Source organism: Alosa alosa, chromosome 1, assembly GCF_017589495.1.
Source record: "Alosa alosa isolate M-15738 ecotype Scorff River chromosome 1, AALO_Geno_1.1, whole genome shotgun sequence".
Lineage (NCBI taxonomy): Eukaryota > Metazoa > Chordata > Actinopteri > Clupeiformes > Clupeidae > Alosa > Alosa alosa.
Window position 1 is genome coordinate 28,403,115 of NC_063189.1, and position 18,120 is coordinate 28,421,234.

An 18,120-nucleotide genomic window follows, 5' to 3' on the forward strand; every position below is an offset into this window, starting at 1 on the left:
TAAACTTTAGTCGATACAAGTAACATGTGAGTAAGTAAACATAGCAGTCTATTTGATGACCACACAAAAGCTTAAAAGTAGAGGTAGCACAGGAATGTGAAGGATATACAAAGAGGGAATTCATGTTTTATTTCATACAGTCTATGGTATTACCCCAGAAATGTGATTTACTTTTGAAGTTGAAAATGTTTAGTTGAACTGTAAACTTCATAGTAAACCTCATAATTATGAAGACCGCAGTCTGACTATAAACTAAATTGCAGTCAACCATCTTTACTTATTAACTGTAAACTTTAACGTCTGCATCAGACGTGCGACCATGAAGTTCATATATGAATGGTAGTAATGGGAGAGTTCATAGTCAAGTTATGATATATTCGTGGTTGAACTGTAGCCTAAATGCAATGGTAGAATATAAAAAAATTAGTTGTACTGTAAATTTCACTGTTTTACTGTGAAATTTTACAGTTAATTTTTTTCCTGGGCCTATTCATTCATCTTTGGTTTAAATTCATATTATCTGCAATTTGCGTGTCTGATGCCAGGTTATCATACAAGCAGTTTAATTTATTAGCGGTTCGAGACCCACGTGGAGTTTATTTAGTTTTATTTGGTGGCATATTCATGGCCCAGCGCATGTCGCCTAGCCTACTACAGACAACCTGACACTTCCAACGCCGACACATCGTGTTGTAAAGCTTTATTAAACAACAAAGTGGAGCATCACAAACATTTCTATTTGAACTTGAGTTAAACAGACGAATCTGCGAGTTTTGGAGGCTAAATTATCAGCTGAACACACCTGCAAAAGAAGGGGGCGGTTACGTTAACTCCAGAGGCAAAGTAAACAGTCCAGTTAACATGAAAGGCAGTTACCGTAGGGCCTATAACAACGGCATTTAGCCCAACGCCAAAATAGATGAGCGCCATCAAAATGTCAGAGAAAACGCCTCTGCTGCATTACCGACTATCCTCAAGCACCCATGGCTCGGGTAATTCAGTCGGGGTCACAGTTGATAAATCGCCGCGTGTGTCTCGGAAGACCGCCGGAAAGCCTCCAAAGAAACTAACGACTTTCTTTGGAGTAATCATACCAACTGTTTTATCCATGTTTAGCGTTGTTTTATTTCTTCGGATTGGTGAGTGTTTGAAGGCAATGTTAAACTGAGTTTTTTACTTAATAGCAAAGTGCCTTGACTTGCGGACCATATAATATATCTCTGTTTATCTACAGGGTTTGTTGTCGGTCATGCAGGACTTTATCAGTCCATCCTGATGTTCTTGGTATCTTATCTAATCATTACTATGACTGTGCTGTCGGTTTGTGCTATTTCAACCAATGGAGCATTGGATGCTGGTGGGGCCTACTGTATCCTTTTTACACAAGAATCCTGTTTATATCTCAGTCACATTGTGCTTAACTGACTGCCCGATGAATCCAAACATTTTCTTTCACCCATGACAAATCTTGGGATCTAAATATTTTTTCTGAAATTACATATCACTATTTTACATTCCATTTCAGGTGAAGAGTTCCAATTATGTTTTTTCTTTGCTCCACAAGTCACAACGATTGAAGACTTTGCAGTCTTTGAAGCAAGGATGTTCCCTTTTTATACAGCTGTCTGAAGACGGTCTATTTGTCACCAACACAAGTGTATCTTAATGTGCTGTGCACGTTTTTCTATCAAAACCTAAATTGCTGTTCACTGGTACTGCATGGCATTGTCCCTAACATTTTCCCTCAGATATGATCAGTCGAGCCTTAGGACCAGAGTTTGGAGGTAGCATAGGCATCATGTTCTTTTTTGCCAATGTTTGTGGATGTGCCCTCTATGTTCTTGGCCTTGTGGAAGCAATCACTGTGTCTTTTGGCATTTCTGAAGGTTTGAAAAATGTCCTCCTGCCTTTCATATCTGATTGAATGCCAGTCAGTTGCCATTTTAATACATTTGAATCTGATCAGGAAATTAGAGCATTGTGCTGGTACTGTTGTCATATCTTGGGTTGACTGTTTTCTGGAAGCACATTTTGCATGTGTATTTATCACAGAATGGAGAGTTCTAGATAAAGTGCAGCGCACTCCTCAGTGAATGCACAGAATTGCACACAGTTGGTTAGTGCTCTAAATGTATGTGGTGTATGGTCAGAGTTGCAGATTCATTATCTGGAAAGAGTTCAATGAAGAAAAATATGGTTTGAAAACCTAATGTCACTTTAAATAAAGCTGTTCATTAGATTATTCTAAAATGTCATTTTAATAGGTGAAGCTGGTTTGGCAAATCCCTATCACATGCTTCCACTGGGATACTGGTGGTCCCTCCTGTACGCCTCAGCCGTTCTACTCCTTTGCCTTGGGGTGTGTCTTGTTGGTGCCCATATCTATGCCAAGACCACCTTTCTCATTTTCCTCATCGTCATGACCGTGTTGAGCTCAATATTTGCCAGCTTCTTCATTGTTGGACCAAGAGTAGTTGTCTTGCCGGCCGTGTCAGGCAATTCTACCCAGGCAGCCACTGCCAACTTCACTGGCTTCAAATTGGACACGTTGTTGGGTAATTTGTGGGGTAAGTTTGAAGAACAACTAACTAGCTGTGTGAAAAAGACCGCTGTGAGCTTGCTTTGTGCAACAGTCTTACTCAGGCACCTTCAGTTAGCCTACCAAAATCGTTAAAAGTTAATATCTTAAATGTTATTAGTAACTGTAGCTCTGTAGCTTAAATGTGAATAGCTTAAATGTCATCCTATTGCTGTAAGTCGCTTCGGATAAGTGCATCTGCCGAATGAATAAATGTAAATGTGTCTGACCTGTTAATCAGGGTTCAACTGGTGTTCTTGGCTTTATGCTCAATCTCTGAGCCAGTTAGAAATATATGTTGTTTCTTCAAAGCAGCAGGAAAGCATTTTGATCTAAAATGATCAAGCTAATTATCTAAGAGTGTAAAAACCTTGCCCCAACAACTATTTCTAACTATTTTATCTTGGCATGTAATTGATGGTATCATACATTTTTTTTAAACTTTGTGCTTAGCAGTCATTGTGAGTGTATTCTGAACTTTACCATATCATTACAATCAATGCTTTTCAAGATTCAATCAAAATGAATATGGTGTTTCTAAAGCCCTATGCTTCAAATAGTAGCATTATGCTTATTGTTGCATTAAAAACATCTGTTCCTAGCCCTATTGAACAAGCTTAGCAACACGAGCTTCCTATATTCCTAGATTTATATTGATTGCTATATCCAAGGGGTTCCCAACCTTTTTTGGCAGGCGACCCTATTTTGACAGACCCCAATCATTCACATGTTGTGAGAGAGAGCACAACTCATCTCTGCTGTATAGAGCTTAGATTGGGCCCAAGAAATCCAGGCCCACCTTACCCATGCTCGGGCTCAGGCTGAGAATCTAAAGCTCTACTACTGTGACATCCAGAAGAAAGTGGTACTTTGATTTACCCCAAATGTATTCCTGCGCACCTGGTTGTTTTGCTACTTTCTTTTTGAACATTGATCAAGCAGCATAATTCCATCAACCGAACATGCCATGCAGGCTGTCTGACTTTATTTTTACCTTGCTAGATTGTAATGAAGGATCAGTTACTTAACTTGGTTATGATAGGTTTTTAATATTTATTATTTTAATATTTATTATTTAATACATATTTTTATGTAATGTACTGGTCATTTGTAAGACCCTGTACCTCAGCCGACCTCATTTGAATTTCAGGCGACCCCCACGGTTGGGAAACAATGCTATATCCCGTGATACTGACAGATTTGATTGACATGGCCATTGACAGTTTACTCAGGAAATTATGCTGTGACATGGCTCTTTCTCTGACCATGAATGCTGATAGTCATTTTAACTTTGTCAAAGGGAGTTACACAGTGGACTACACCACAGGTTCCATGATGAGTTTCACCACAGTATTTGCTGTCATGTTCAATGGCTGCACTGGCATTATGGCTGGCTCCAATATGTCAGGTGAGCATTCAACACTATCTCTAGGGGCTGTCTGAGTGCAATGCCATGTCAGAGTGCTTTAGAGAAAGGGTAATGCCAGGGTTGTCTCTCTGACACATCTTGTATTTCTCTTTCAAACGGTTGCCGCTGTGCGTCCAAGGTGACTTGAAGAACCCCAGTTATTCCATTCCTCGTGGAACCCTGACTGCAGTCGTCTTCACATTCATCACATACAACCTTCTAGCTTTGTTGGCATCATGCTCTTGTGACCGGTAATTCAACACACGCATACTCACACTATATTTAGAAATGGACAATTTATTTTATCAGATTGACTTTTTATTGTCGTTGTTTCTGGCTTACTTTGCTGCGTCTCTGAGCAGAGATGTATCTTTTGTTTCTCAAAATATCTTTTTAAATGATTGCCCGTCTTCTTTCATTGTTTCCCAATCTTCAGTCTACTACTCCTAAGAAACTACAGTTTTCTCTGTAATATTGATGTCTGGTGTCCACTTGTGATGGTGGGCATATACTCATCCACCCTGTCAGCAGCCATGAGTAATCTTATTGGGGCTTCACGGATTCTCTTTGCTCTATCACGAGACAATCTATTTGGTGAGCAGCACATTTTATTCTCACTGTTCAAATTAAAAATGAAGCTATATACTTGAATAAAGGCCAAATGTTTCCATGCTGTTTTACAGGTGGAGTTCTGGCTCCAGCAAGTCAGACATCTGAAAGAGGAAACCCATGGGTTTCTGTCCTCATCTCCTGGTCACTTGTGCAGGTGAGGTGGATAAAAGAATCAATGAAACCAGGTAACACTGCTTTTAGACACTGGTTGAAGAAGTTTGTCTGTGTGTTTCTGCAGGTGGTACTACTGCTCGGGAAATTGAACACCATTGCCAGCATTGTCACCATATTTTTTTTGCTGGTGTATGCTGCTGTCGATCTGGCTTGTTTAGCCCTGGAATGGGCCTCTGCTCCAAACTTTCGGTACTTTTCCAGTTATTCCACAAATATGGATTGAATACTAACCTAATTTGAGAAATGTTTTGAAAATAATATTCATAATAAATCTTTGCAGTTTTTGTGATCTGTGCTGATTCACGCTGCTCAGACTTATATAAAAAAAATGTTTGTCTCTCTTTGGAGCATTTAACACCATGATACCCAAGGGGAAATTCAAGGTCTTGTGTGTGATGTCTGTATGCTACTGAGACCTTGAATTTCCCCTTAGGGATCAATAAAGTATCTATCTATCTATCTATCTATTATTGCAGGGGTCTCAAACACCCGGCCCGCGGGCCAATTCCGGCCCGCAACGTATGCCAAAATAATAATGTAATCCGGCCCTTGAGGCTATTTTTAATTGCGATAAACAACGATGCTGATTAAAGTAGGCGATAGATCCAAGTACGGTGACATCTCATTTTTAGCCTACTCTGCTCCACTATGTGCTAGACATCCAGAGCTTGATTCAAACCCAAAATCGCTGCGCAAAGTTTTCAGGAAATAGGCCTACTTGTATTACACGCGAGAAACACAAAGACGTGCATTTGTAATGACGCGGAAGCGATGCAGGCCATAGTTTTGCATAAATTGAAGCAGAAATAGGCCTACACCTAATGTTGAAAAACGTTCACGTGTGATGAAGTCTTAGGTAGGCTATGTTATTCACCTATTCTGATTCTGAAGGAGAATATCCTTTTGGAGATTATGATCGATCGTCTATTGACAGTGATAGTCACAGTGCGTCTGTGAATGGAGGTGCGTCTTTGCGTGTATACAACGGTGTCCACTAAGCATACCATGCTTATTTCGACCCTCTGCCCAACATAACTTGGAGGTTGCAGTGGTAATCGTGATGAAAGTGTCCGTAATGGACGTGGTAAAGACAGCAGGGCTAGTAGAAACAGGGCTCTAAAGAACTACAAAGTCACCCGCAATATGATGCGAACTTCTGGGTACTCAGATTACCCGCGATAGGAACTGATTTGACCAGAATACTTTATTGTAGGCCTTGTGGTTTAGTAATACATCACTAAACCATATACATCTTAGGTGTTGGTATACATCTTAGGTGTTTTCCTGTTAATTTGTTATGTGGGTAATATGAAAAAAGGAAAGTAAACCTGCTCAAATATGTTCATCCAGTATTTACTGAAATGTGCATAATTTGAGGTGCTTGCCATCCAGTGATTAGTACATTTACCCCCTTCATAAACTTTTGTTTATACTCAAAGATTTTTACATTTACAGTAGGACTTTATCTCTGACCACTTTCAAGCCATGGCCTTTTGAAATGTTGATATAAAAATCCAATGGTGTTGCTTTCTTAACCCCGACGCCTAGTTTGCCTGGTTTAAAAAAATAGAACATTGCATTTTCAGAAATAGCCGGCCCTCCAATCAGATGACGTTGGCAGAAGTGGCCCCCAGCTCATTTGAGTTTGAGACCCCTGTATTATTGTGTTAAATGCTCCAAATGTAAAGCACTTTGAGCTGCATTATGTGGATGAAAGGTGCTATACAAATAAAGTGTATTATTATTACAGTGCATGAAAATGCACTGTACTGTTCTTCCTAGGCAACTTCTTATTATTATTCCGCTTACCACTTTTTCCGTACGCAATTTCTCTTGAACAGTTTAACTTAGAAACTTCATTCAAACGTTGTAACGTAGGTATTCAACCGGACCAAGCTGCTATGTGTTTTCAACTTTGAAACTTTTATACTTTTTAAACTATTAAAGACAAACTTTTTAAAAATCCCCATAGACTTAACATTGCCGACAGACATCATCACACGCCGTTAAGCAATTAGAATCCTATGGCAGGTGTTCAGGCCACCTGGATCAACTGCCAGTCTCAGGCTTTAAGCATACAAACTGGCTCTATTAAGACTACACATCCTGTTCAACTGCTTCCTCTGCCAAAAACTGTTTCAAAATAAAAGTCCTCACTACAATATTTCACTATTAAACAATTTAACCCTTTAAACTACTGAACTTTTTAACTGTTCAGCCATTGTAACTGTTACTTGTCATCAACTATGACTCCTGACTACCCATTGTAGCTAGTTAGCATGGTTAGCATTGCTAACATTGTTAGCATTTTTAACAAAACTGCTAAAAAATGATTAGCTAAGTTAGCTAAGTAACATGGTTGACATAGTTAACATTGTTAGCATGCTAGTTAGCATAACTGCTAAAAATGATTAGCTAGGTTAGCTAAGTCACATGGTTAGCATAGTTAACATGTTAACATTGTTAGCATGCTACTTAGCATAACTACTAAAAATGATCAGCTAGGTTAGCTAAGTCACATAATTAGCATGTTAGCATGCTAGTTAGCATAACTACTAAAAATGATAAGCTAGGTTAGCTAAGTCACATGGTTAACATAGTTAGCATTGCTAGCATAGTTGGCACGTTTAGCAAAACTGCTAGAAAACGTCAGTTAAGTTAGCTAAGTAACATGGTTAGCATAGTTAGCATGTTTATCAAAACTGCTAGAAAACTTTAGCTAAGTTAGCTAAGTAGCATGGTTAGCATGGCTAGCACTGCTATAAAAAATTAGCTAAGTAGCATGGTTAGCATAGTTAAAAATCTTAGCATAACTGCTAGCAAATATCAGAGCTATTCCTCTACTTTTAAACTATCTATTAAACTAGCTGTCTATCAACAACGTTTAAACTATCTACTGTCTATCAACAACTTTTAAACTATCTACATTCAGCTTTTAAACAGTCTACTTTTAAACTATCAACTTTTATTAAGCTGTGCAACCACCATGTCTGTCCTAGCATCACCGTAGTAACCATCTCTGTATTATCTGTTTTAACTATACATGATATTTTACATCACAACTTTAGCATTTTTATGCACTGGTAATTCCTTGTAATTGCATTTCTAGTTATTATTATTATTATTATTATTATTATTATTAACATCCACTCTTGGTCTCATAAGGCCTACCTTTCGGTACTTCACCTGGCATACCTGTGCACTTGGCATCGTGGGTTGTCTGGTGATGATGTTCCTGATCAATGCCATTTATGCCTCGGTCAGCATTGTTTTCATGCTGGTGTTGCTGCTGCTCATCCACTACCTGTGTCCCACAAGTAGCTGGGGATATGTTTCTCAGGCCCTCATCTTTCATCAGGTATGCATATTCCACAGCAATCCAGACTTGAATGCACAGTCTAGAAACATGATATTTTTTAGTTATATGTACTAGTTTCCCTTTTTTCTGGAGTAGCCTTATTCTGGTTCCACTGTGACTTGCATATCAAGCAAAGAGGTTGTCATCAGTGTTCTCTCTGCACTCATATTGTTTAACATGTGTAATGAAAAAGAAGGTTTCTTCTGTCTCATCCATTTCCATTTATCTAAAAAATCTTAAAGGGGAACTTGGCAACTATTTCAACTTAATAAACCCGTTTAGAAATCATTTGGATGGTTAAATGACCTGTTCTGGTGAAAATGGTGACTTTCCCCGCTGCGCCTAGCGTCCCCAGGCGGAAAACCAACCTTGCAACATTGAGACTACCGTCCCGGAAAGAGAAGTGAGAAACAAGAAACACGTTTTAAATCGTGTTCCTTACCTTGTAACATCCACATAGTTCTGCCAAACTTATGCTAACAGTTCGCTAGCTTGTAAACAAATCCATGTGCTTTATCGTTACCTTTTCACACAGTTTGAAATAGCATAATGTGCAATTTCTCCAGCAGAGGGGGAAATCCTGCCAAGTTTCCCTTTAAAGCTATAAACCTTACGTCTGTGCAGATCTTTGGGGGCAGTCGTGGCCTACTGGTTAGGGCTTCGGGCTTGTGACCGGAGGGTTGCCGGTTCGATCTCCGACCAGTAGGAACGGCTGAAGTGCCGTTGAGCAAGGCACCTAACCCCTCACTGCTCCCCGAGCGCCGCTATAGCAAGGCAGCTCACTGCTCCGGGTTAGTGTGTGCTTCACCTCACTGTGTGCTCTGTGTGTTCACTAATTCACAGATGGGATAGATACAGAGACCAAATTCCTTGTATACGCAAGTATACTTGGCCGAGAAACTTGATTTACATTTATCTTTCAGTTAATTAAAGCTATAAGGTTATGAAAGACCTCTCCTCTCTGGAAAGTGAATGTGTCCCTCTTCATTGGAATAGTGACGCAGACGGGCAAAAGTCCAGACTCTGAAATACTATGGGTTTTCCCCAGAAAGGCAAACAAACTCTCTGATTTGGTCAACAAGTTTGTACTAGATGGCATATTTAGTTATTGGATACGGGAAATGGACATGAAATATTCAACCTTGACCTGAAAACATGTTGCTCACACACTCAACCAGGTGCGCAAATACCTGCTGATGCTGGACGTGAGAAAGGACCATGTAAAGTTCTGGCGACCACAGGTGCTGCTGATGGTTGCCAATCCACGGAGCAGCACCGGCCTCATAACCTTCATCAACGATGTAAAGAAGAGTGGGCTCTACGTACTCGGCCATGTTCAGTTAGGAGAGCTGGGTATGACGTTTATGTATAGAGAGTTGGGGCAGCCATGGCCTACTGGTTAGCGCTTCGGACCTGTAACCGGAGGGTTGCCGGTTCGAACCTCGACCAGTAGGAACGGCTGAAGTGCCCTTGAGCAAGGCACCTAACCCCTCACTGCTCCCCGAGCGCCGCTGTTGTAGCAGGCAGCTCACTGCGTCCGGATTAGTGTGTGCTTCACCTCACTGTGTGTTCACTGTGTGCTGAGTGCGTTTTACTAATTCACAGATTGGGATAAATGCAGAGACCAAATTTCCCTCACGGGATCAAAAGAGTATATATACTTATAATTATACTTATACTTATACTTTCCAGTACATTATATTACATATCCACCACTTCCATTAAAAATGACTTAAAAGTGAGAGACTGTGATCCACATTTAGGCCGTGTCCACACACATAGCTGGGTATTTTGTATCTTTTGAACTTGAGGTTTTTCGTATTGCAAAATAATTCCATCCACATCCATACGAATACGCAAAAGCAGCTGTTGAAGGCTGCCAAGAACACATCAATCAAACAGATGGCAAAATTGGCCAATCGGAGACCTGAAAATCTTCACTTCACTTAAATATCCATTTTCAGTGAACGAGTTTTCGTGTGGATGAAAGGCCAAAATGCATAAAAAAATACCCGGCAGCATGTGGACATGGCCTAAGTTTTTCACTACTGATTCTAAAATGATGCATGCATGCCTTTAGATACACAGTATGAATGGTGAGAAGGTGGAAAGACTGATGTGGTGTAGAAAGAGAATAGATAACGTCTTGGAGATAATAGTTTGATTGATCAGGGTTGATTTATTTGACTCGGGTCATCTATCAGTAGTATTTGTGATGACGAAAATGAAGAAAACTCAACTTTTGGATAAGCACTCGAAGATGAGGTTCAGCCAATTAGCATAGCTAACCTATTCCCTATGACCACTTTATATAATGCCAGTGATTCTGCTCTATCTTCAATCCTCGGCCTCTGGCCTATGATCAAATGCTGTCAGGGTAATCCTTTACCAACCCCAATGATCCCACTCGTCCTATCCTTGTCCTATTGCTTGAATAATTTATGCTTTTAATTTCATTAACAGAATATTGTATGGCAAATAATATTCTGTCTAATGGTAGGGTGCCATCGCCATTGTGGTAGTGTGTTTAACGTGGTGACTATTTGAGACCACTTGAATTCTACAAACACCTTGTAAAGATAAGGTGGAATAAGATGAAGACAGAAGAAAAAATGCATACAGTTAGATTAATAAATGTGTTAATGACTGTTTTTCCTCTTAAAGAGATGCTGCCTGCTGACCCACTGCAGTCATGCTACGACTCCTGGTTCTCTCTGGTCGACTATCTTAACATTAAGGCCTTTATCAGTCTCACTTTGGCTGACTCAGTTCGACATGGAATCCAACACCTGTTATTCATTTCAGGTTTAGGTATGTTCATTCATGACCTTTGTTTTGCAATGTATACACTGGGTGATTGGTGCACACAGTTTTCATGCTGACATGGCTTTTGTGTTTTCAGTTCAATGTTATAGATTTGTTATTAATTTACATTTGCAGGAAAATTTGACTGTTTTCTTTCCCTACAGGAGGAATGAGGCCCAACATCCTTGTACTGGGTTTCTACGATGACTGCTCTCCCAAGGACAACCTGCAGGACTGTGTCTTTTCCACTGGTGCCCACTCTGCTAAAGGACAGAAGAGAATCTTTCACTTCCCTCCCGTATGTAGTGATCGAATGAGCGGTGAGGCTGCCTCTGCCAAACACCTGTCCATTGAGGAGTATGTATATGTCATCGCAGATGCTGTAAAGATGCAGAAGAGTGTGGCCCTAGCACGATATTTCTGCTCTTTTAACCAGTCGGAGGTTTTAGCCAGAGCCAAACCAGGCCAGTCTGGTCTCTATATTGATGTGTGGCCACTGAACCTGCTGCGGCCTGATAACTGTAGCTACGTGGACACATGCTCTCTCTTCTTGCTCCAGCTTGCTTGCGTGTTGCACATGTCGCACGCATGGCACCAGGCCAGGCTCCGTCTCTTCTTGTGTGTGGAGACAGGCTGTTGTATGCAAGAGGCCGAAGAAATGCTTCAGCAGATGCTGAAGGACCTGCGCATGACAGCCAATGTGTACACCGTGCCCTGGGACCATGTGGTGGCGCTGCATGGACAGAGGCGGGCAAAGGTCAGCCAGGTCCATCCCAGAGCCCAGACTGATGGAGCCCCTGAGTGTGTCCACAGCTTTCCCAGCAACACCACACTGCTGTCAGATGAGTATCTGCGTGCCGTCAATCTGTTGATTCGTGAGAATGGAGATCCACCCCCTGCCGTGCGTTTCCTGTATCTACCCCGTCCCCCTGCAGACACGCGCCGCTACACCCCCTACCTGCACCAGCTTGACCAGTTGACTCAGGATCTAGGGCCCACTTTGCTTATTCATGGAGTTGTGCCCGTCATTACCACTGATTTATAGATCTGTAGCACCAGTGGAACGAAATGTTGAAGGATAAGATTACTTCCTTGCTATTTTCCCAATGTTAATGTTTTTTACTCATTTACCAGATTTTTTAAATTTGTGAGAAAAGAAGAATAAATAAAGGCATATTGAAATATATATACCACAGAAATATACTTTACACACTGAACAATACTTTAAGACTAGAGCTTGGTTGGAGTCAAAATGTAGTATGGCATGATGTCAACATGTCATTAAAGTTGAAGGTGTTGACACTAACAGCAATATACCTGGATTTCATATTCAAAGTGTGACATTTAACACAAACAATTAACCAGAGGCACTCATTGGAATGACCGATTAGGCAAAAAATGTAGATCAGGCTACTTCAACCCTCTCCAGAATAACTACCGTGCCGTTTGGTGGATATGTTTGAATATTGCATGAAATATGCACAATTTAAAAAAGAAAATGTAAATGTAAACCAACAGTGTTATTTTGAAGAGATTGGAAAAAACAGGTGTTATCTTGTGCTAGGGGATATCCCACACCGGCCGAACAACAACCAATCTTATTTAACATCAGTAACAAAATCACCAACAAAGCAACCTAATTGGGCAAAATGCATCACCAAAAGAGTAGCCTTCGTGAGCATTTCACTGGGGTTATGAAGGAGGCACCTTCCTACATCTGTGTTTTGTTCAATTAGGCCCACAACAATTGGGGAAACCTTTCCAACACTAGCATCGCGACGGGACGATCTCATAATTATGACTTTAAGGGCCCTATCATGACATTCTAAAGTGCATCGTCACTCGTCAAAAGTCTATTCAAATTTAGTAGGATGTCCAGTTCACATTGGGAGGGGTTTCGTTATCAAACGTGGAGCGCATGGCGCAACAAGGTGTTCCTAGGTTTTTTAATCAGTCATATGGGTGTGTTTGGGGCGTAACATCATTTTAAACCAATGAGAATGACATCTGTCATTCCCTTTAACGGCGCAACGCGCGATATGACTGAATAAAACAACATTTATCCTGCAGAGGAGTTGCTTATATCTTGTGACAGTGCGTCTTCAGCTGTGCTCCATACGTGTCTCTCGCCTCTCCCTTAATCACTTTTAAACGTCATTACCAATTTGCAAATGATGGTGAATAACTACTCATCATGAGATGTACAGTATTTCGTAATATCTTTATTCTAATTATGTTTCCCATTGTAATCGTGCAATTTGTAATGCTTTGCATGGACGTGCGCTGGTGTGCGTTCATGAATGATAGAAGGATGGTGCGTGCACCTGCCAATATGACTGTTGACATGCGCTCTTAAAATAGCATAGGAACAACTCGCCATTGACTTCTGACAAGGTTTAGGTGGTGTATGATAGCGATTTTAGACAATGCGCCAGGCCCCTCCCTAGGTTGTTAATTGCCAAACCCCTGGGCACAATACTTAAAAAATAAACGTCCAAAATACCAAATTAAACTTTCTGCGGGTGAATAACGAGCTTTACGCCATGCGCTGGTGCCCAAAATACAGCCGAGAATCTCTAAAACCTATGACCTTATATCATAATTATGGCTTTAAATCTCATAATTACGACTTTAAATCTCATAATTTTGATTTATCTCATAATTACGACTTAATCTCATAATTACGACTTTAAATCTCATAAGTATGACTTTAAATCTCATAATTTTGACTTAGTATCTGGCAGTTTTTTTTTCAAGTGGCGGAAACGGGCTTCGATAGATACTACCATTTACCACAACCACTTTTGATTTCGAAACTGTAGCGGCATCCCCTCTTGTCACTTATTGGACAGGTAATCTGCTGACTGATGGAAACGTTAGTGAACTATGCTGTTCCAGACTAGTACAGTATCTCCCTGAAAGGAGATCTAGGTATGGCCAGGCTACCCACAATACCTCCAGATGGCTCAACTACACACTCATCAATTACAAACAAATTCTTCAGTTAATCCTGTTTGTTGCTGTGATCATTTATGATCTGATCAGTAACAAATAACAGTAACAAATTACAAGCCCTTGATATGGGAACCAACAAGCATTCCTCTGTGTTGTTGCTGCATGTGGCCGAAAAGAAGATATTGAAGTAAAAGACAAAAAGGAAAATAAAAGCACACATACAAGTGTCAATTAACAGATACTGAAATTCAATTAAATACATTTTGGCTTGGTTTTAAAATTATGAAATAGCTAGAGTACCACATATAATAAATAAATAATTGTAAAATAATAACAAAATGAATGGAGATATGAAGAGGAATAAATGAAAGAATAAATAATTCATGTAAAAAAGACATTGTTTTTGTTATTCATTATTGCAGTTGCATTTTCCCTATTGCCACTGGTTTTCCACAGCAGCAAAAGCATGGTCTCTACATTTGTAGTTGTTTTTGGGAACAGCCAGCAGAAAAGGATCAGAATATCTGAGACATCTTACAGGGGAGTATTTATGTAATAGGTCAGAGAGATAGCTGGTGGCTTTGCCATTCAAGCATTTAAAGGTCATTAGCAAAATCTTAAAGTTAATTCTATGGTGCAGGGAGCCAGTGAAGGGAGGCTAAGATGGGAGAGATGTGTTCTTGCTTACCAGTACGGGAACCAGTCAAGAAGTGAGCTTCTGCATTTTAAACCAATTGTAAGCGGGAAAGGGAGGCCTGGGTGATATCAACATTAGAAAGATGAAAGTATAGTAGGCCTATATAACTAAAATAAACTAGCTTGGATAGATTTAACCTGTTTGTCAAATGTAAGATTTCTGTCAATGATCACACCCAGGCTCTTTACAGTGAGCTTTACATAGGGCCTCAGGGAGTTTAAGTCCACACCCTGGGTGTAATTTCCCCTGGATCCTAATAGGAGGACTTCAGTTTTGCTGTTACTAAAATTCAAAAAATGTAAGAACATCCAGTCTTTGACATCATCAAGACAGTCTAAAAGAGGTTTAAAGGAGTCTTGACCTTTCAGGGGAAGGTACATTTCCTGCATAGCAGTGGAAAGAGATACCATATTTTCTAAGGGTGAAGCCTAAAGGGAGCATATAGAGGGCAAAGAGGATGGGCGCAAGAATGGATCCCTGGGCCTGGGGGACACCACAGGATAGAGGTGCTGAGGAGGAAACAAAATTGCCTTTGCTTAATAATTACAAATGAATGAGGTTTAATTAATATAATTTAATGAGGTTGCAGGTGCTGTCCCATTCCTGTTATTAGTGTTTTGAACCCTTACACCGTCGCAAACTTGATCACTTACAACTGATGTCAGGGCTTAGGGCGTAGGGGAGAATTCAGCCAATATGTCTCTTGACCAGTTGTTCAAAGCAGTTCATCATGATGGGGGTCAGTGCTGCAGTAGGCCTAATCATTAAGGGATTTCACCATTCACTTATTAGGCACTGGGATGATGGTGGTCTTTTTGAAGCTTGCAGGGACTACAGCCTTGATATTTTTTAGGAAAGAGGAACCCTCTTGAAAGCAAGGGAGATAATGAGGCCTATCTTTGTTGTTCCATGATAAGGGCAAGATTGAATATAGCGCTTGTTCATGAAAGTTTATGAGGAAGTAGAGTAAGCATTGTTACATTTTAACAGGCCTTGTAGACCACCATATATTCATTAGGCCTACTGGTGGTACGCAAGGCTACTATAAATAGAAACCTATCTGGTTGCGGTTTTGATTATCTTCCCAGCATGCTCCGCGCCTGTTCGGAAGGTTCATTGCACGCGTACGCACGTGGGGACAGCTAAGGAAGAGTCAGCTAGCCTACAGAACTAAAATGGTGATGTATGTTTTACTTTCCGAAATTAACATTTTGAAAAATTGTCGTTTGTCTTTAACCCTGTATGGTAGTAGGCCTACGCTACGTTATAAGAAATAAAGCTTGGAGCATTTCGACGTCTGATAACCTTAACGTTCTAATAGGTTAACGTTTTTAAATAAGCTAGTAGCCTACGTCTTTGAGTTGCTGTTTTTTATATCGTGTGCGATTTCATGAAAGGCGTCCAAAATAACTCTTCGGTCGTGGACCAACGTTAGTCGTGTTAGCCTGCGACCACATGTTGACGTTAGTGAACAGGAACAGATTGTGACTTTAACGAAGGACTATGCCATCGGAAATTGAATGAACCGAGTGAAGTAATCTGAACCCCGAGTATTTGTAGTCGTGAAACTTTATATAAGTGATTGCACCTTCAACGTTGTTCATTGTCCAAGGTCCATACCTATTTAAACAGTATATGGCCCATACCTATGGCGAATGCGTAATGTCTTACGTTACGTGTTTCTACAGACGGTGCAAGATCAGGGTGACGACGGTGGCGAAATGGTTGCCTACAATGACCCTGTATGACTTGGTCTCTAGGGATGATCCCGAAAGGTAGATATTGCAGTGAGTGGAGCCATGCTATTTGGCATAATATTTTTAGTGTCTTGTTACTCACAGTTGATCCTGTGATGTGTCACTGCATGGATTGAAGACTAGTGCAATATTTGCCTTCATGTGTTGCCTGTTCACTGTGTCATTGGTGAATGTGGTGTCAACGAAGGCATACATAAACTCTAAATGAGAATATAATTAAAGTGAACTTTACACTTTTTTTCTTCTCTTTAGGCACATTCTCCTAGTATTATGAGTGTTTGTAATGTTTTTGTTACGTTTGAACAATAAGTAATACATTCACATTGATTGATTTTGGTTTGTCTCTGCAGATGACTTGTTGAAAGGCATATCAAATGAGACTTGTTAATGGGGTGATGGACATGTCTGTAGAGTTGTGCACTGCTGTGCTGTTTCATTATAGCCCAGCATCTGAAAAACATGGTAAGCCTGTGGTCAACACCTTCACATGCATGTCATGAATCACAAGAACATTTAGTTTGTTTTTTTACCTGAAGATGATTGTAGTTCTTGCCTTTTTGTGTTACCCATTCATAGTTTATTGAGTGAATGTGGTGTCAACAAAGGCATACATAAACATTTGAGATTTTATGAAAATGCTGTCTTGTGACTTTTTTTTTTTTTTTTTTTTTTTTCCCCCCCCAATATGTTGCTGCTTTCAAATTGAATTAGAAATGTAAATATCTTGTGCAGAAAAACCAATGGAAGGTCGCTCAACCCCAGTAGTTTGGTTACCACAACAATCAGCCTTGGACACCTAAATGAAATCTACACGACCCAGGTGAGGTAACTGCATGAGCTGAGCTTTCAGCAAGCTAGTTTCTGTTGTGTTGATAAGCAGTGGGACATGGTATTTGCCTTTGTGTTGCCCGTTCGTTTGTTCAGTAATGACACGTGGTGTCTACTAAGGCATACATTAATTCTTGAAGGGATTTCAACCTGGAGATGTATGCATTTTGCACTTTGGACACTCTCTTCAAGAACATTGTATTATGTGTGGTTTATATGTTGGCTGTATATTTATCATACTGTTTATTTTGCCAGTACCTGTAATTGGCTTGTGATGACCTTTTAATGTTAATTAGGAACATTGAATACTAGCTAATTGAACCCATTTCAACAGGAATCCATCGAGATAATAGCAAGACCTAAACCGGAGTTGGGTCAGTGGTGGTATACCCCTGGCAAATCTTCAATTCGACACCTCCATTTTGTCCACATGGGGAAGCTGTCAGAAGCATGGGTGAAGGGATATGTGTATTGAGGTGTGGATGAAGTGGAGGTAACAGCCAGAGGAACCAACATGCACCATTTGGAAGAAGTTTCATGAACATTACGTGTTTGAAGGTCTAGAGGCTTACAACAGAGGTGTGCAAAGGCCATTTCATGGCTTGTGTTAGTCAATGATTGCTGCAGGACTTATGTTTTTGTTTATTGGGTATTAATGTTTTTGTTTATTGGGTATTAATGTATTTGAAGTCATTTTTGTTTTTGAGTAGATATGTATGTATGTATGTATGAAATGGTGTATTTACTGCATTTTTACAAAATAAAGTTTTTCTAATATTATTCTTGAGTGATTCCTGTGTAAGATGGGAAATCTTTCCAATAAATGATTAATTGATGAGGGCATATGCATTAAGTTTCTCTCATCAAAGCATGTACCTGCTAAATTCTATATGTACTTTTCTGGTTTTCTGACACAATGATGGGGATACAACCTACACTTTGAAGTGG

The 18,120-nt window shown here is 40.1% G+C and overlaps 1 protein-coding gene, 1 long non-coding RNA gene and 3 other non-coding genes across 12 annotated transcripts; all 5 read left to right on the forward strand.

The window, feature by feature from the left end:
- The first annotated feature begins 791 nt into the window (after positions 1 to 791).
- On the forward strand, positions 792 to 12,100 carry zgc:153039 (uncharacterized protein LOC767698 homolog). 3 transcript variants are annotated; one of them, XM_048253870.1, is made up of 13 exons: positions 792 to 1,139; positions 1,235 to 1,369; positions 1,749 to 1,886; positions 2,265 to 2,567; positions 3,879 to 3,986; positions 4,126 to 4,237; positions 4,423 to 4,580; positions 4,670 to 4,752; positions 4,837 to 4,961; positions 8,037 to 8,130; positions 9,309 to 9,483; positions 10,795 to 10,941; positions 11,100 to 12,100. In XM_048253870.1, exons 1-13 carry the CDS (start codon positions 920 to 922, stop codon positions 11,978 to 11,980), a joined length of 2,679 nt encoding a protein of 892 aa, XP_048109827.1. In that variant the 5' UTR covers positions 792 to 919; the 3' UTR covers positions 11,981 to 12,100. The 3 variants fall into 3 exon arrangements, with proteins under 3 accessions (XP_048109827.1, XP_048109837.1, XP_048109818.1); XM_048253880.1 differs by having other exon boundaries at positions 1,749 to 1,784; positions 7,938 to 8,130; XM_048253861.1 differs by having other exon boundaries at positions 793 to 1,139; positions 7,938 to 8,130.
- Positions 12,101 to 15,678: 3,578 nt separating this feature from the next.
- On the forward strand, positions 15,679 to 17,952 carry LOC125301711. Of its 6 annotated transcripts, none has more exons than XR_007194787.1 (5): positions 15,679 to 15,770; positions 16,276 to 16,374; positions 16,695 to 16,806; positions 17,056 to 17,164; positions 17,507 to 17,952. It is a non-coding gene; the product is annotated as an uncharacterized LOC125301711 (long non-coding RNA). The 6 variants fall into 6 exon arrangements; XR_007194790.1 differs by having other exon boundaries at positions 16,276 to 16,362; XR_007194785.1 differs by having other exon boundaries at positions 15,679 to 15,765.
- Positions 16,477 to 16,604, forward strand: LOC125308824. The gene has a single exon (XR_007195985.1). It is a non-coding gene; the product is annotated as a small nucleolar RNA SNORA13 (small nucleolar RNA).
- On the forward strand, positions 16,895 to 16,965 carry LOC125308836. The gene has a single exon (XR_007195992.1). It is a non-coding gene; the product is annotated as a small nucleolar RNA SNORA13 (small nucleolar RNA).
- On the forward strand, positions 17,239 to 17,371 carry LOC125308828. Its single transcript, XR_007195989.1, has one exon. It is a non-coding gene; the product is annotated as a small nucleolar RNA SNORA13 (small nucleolar RNA).
- Positions 17,953 to 18,120: the final 168 nt, after the last annotated feature.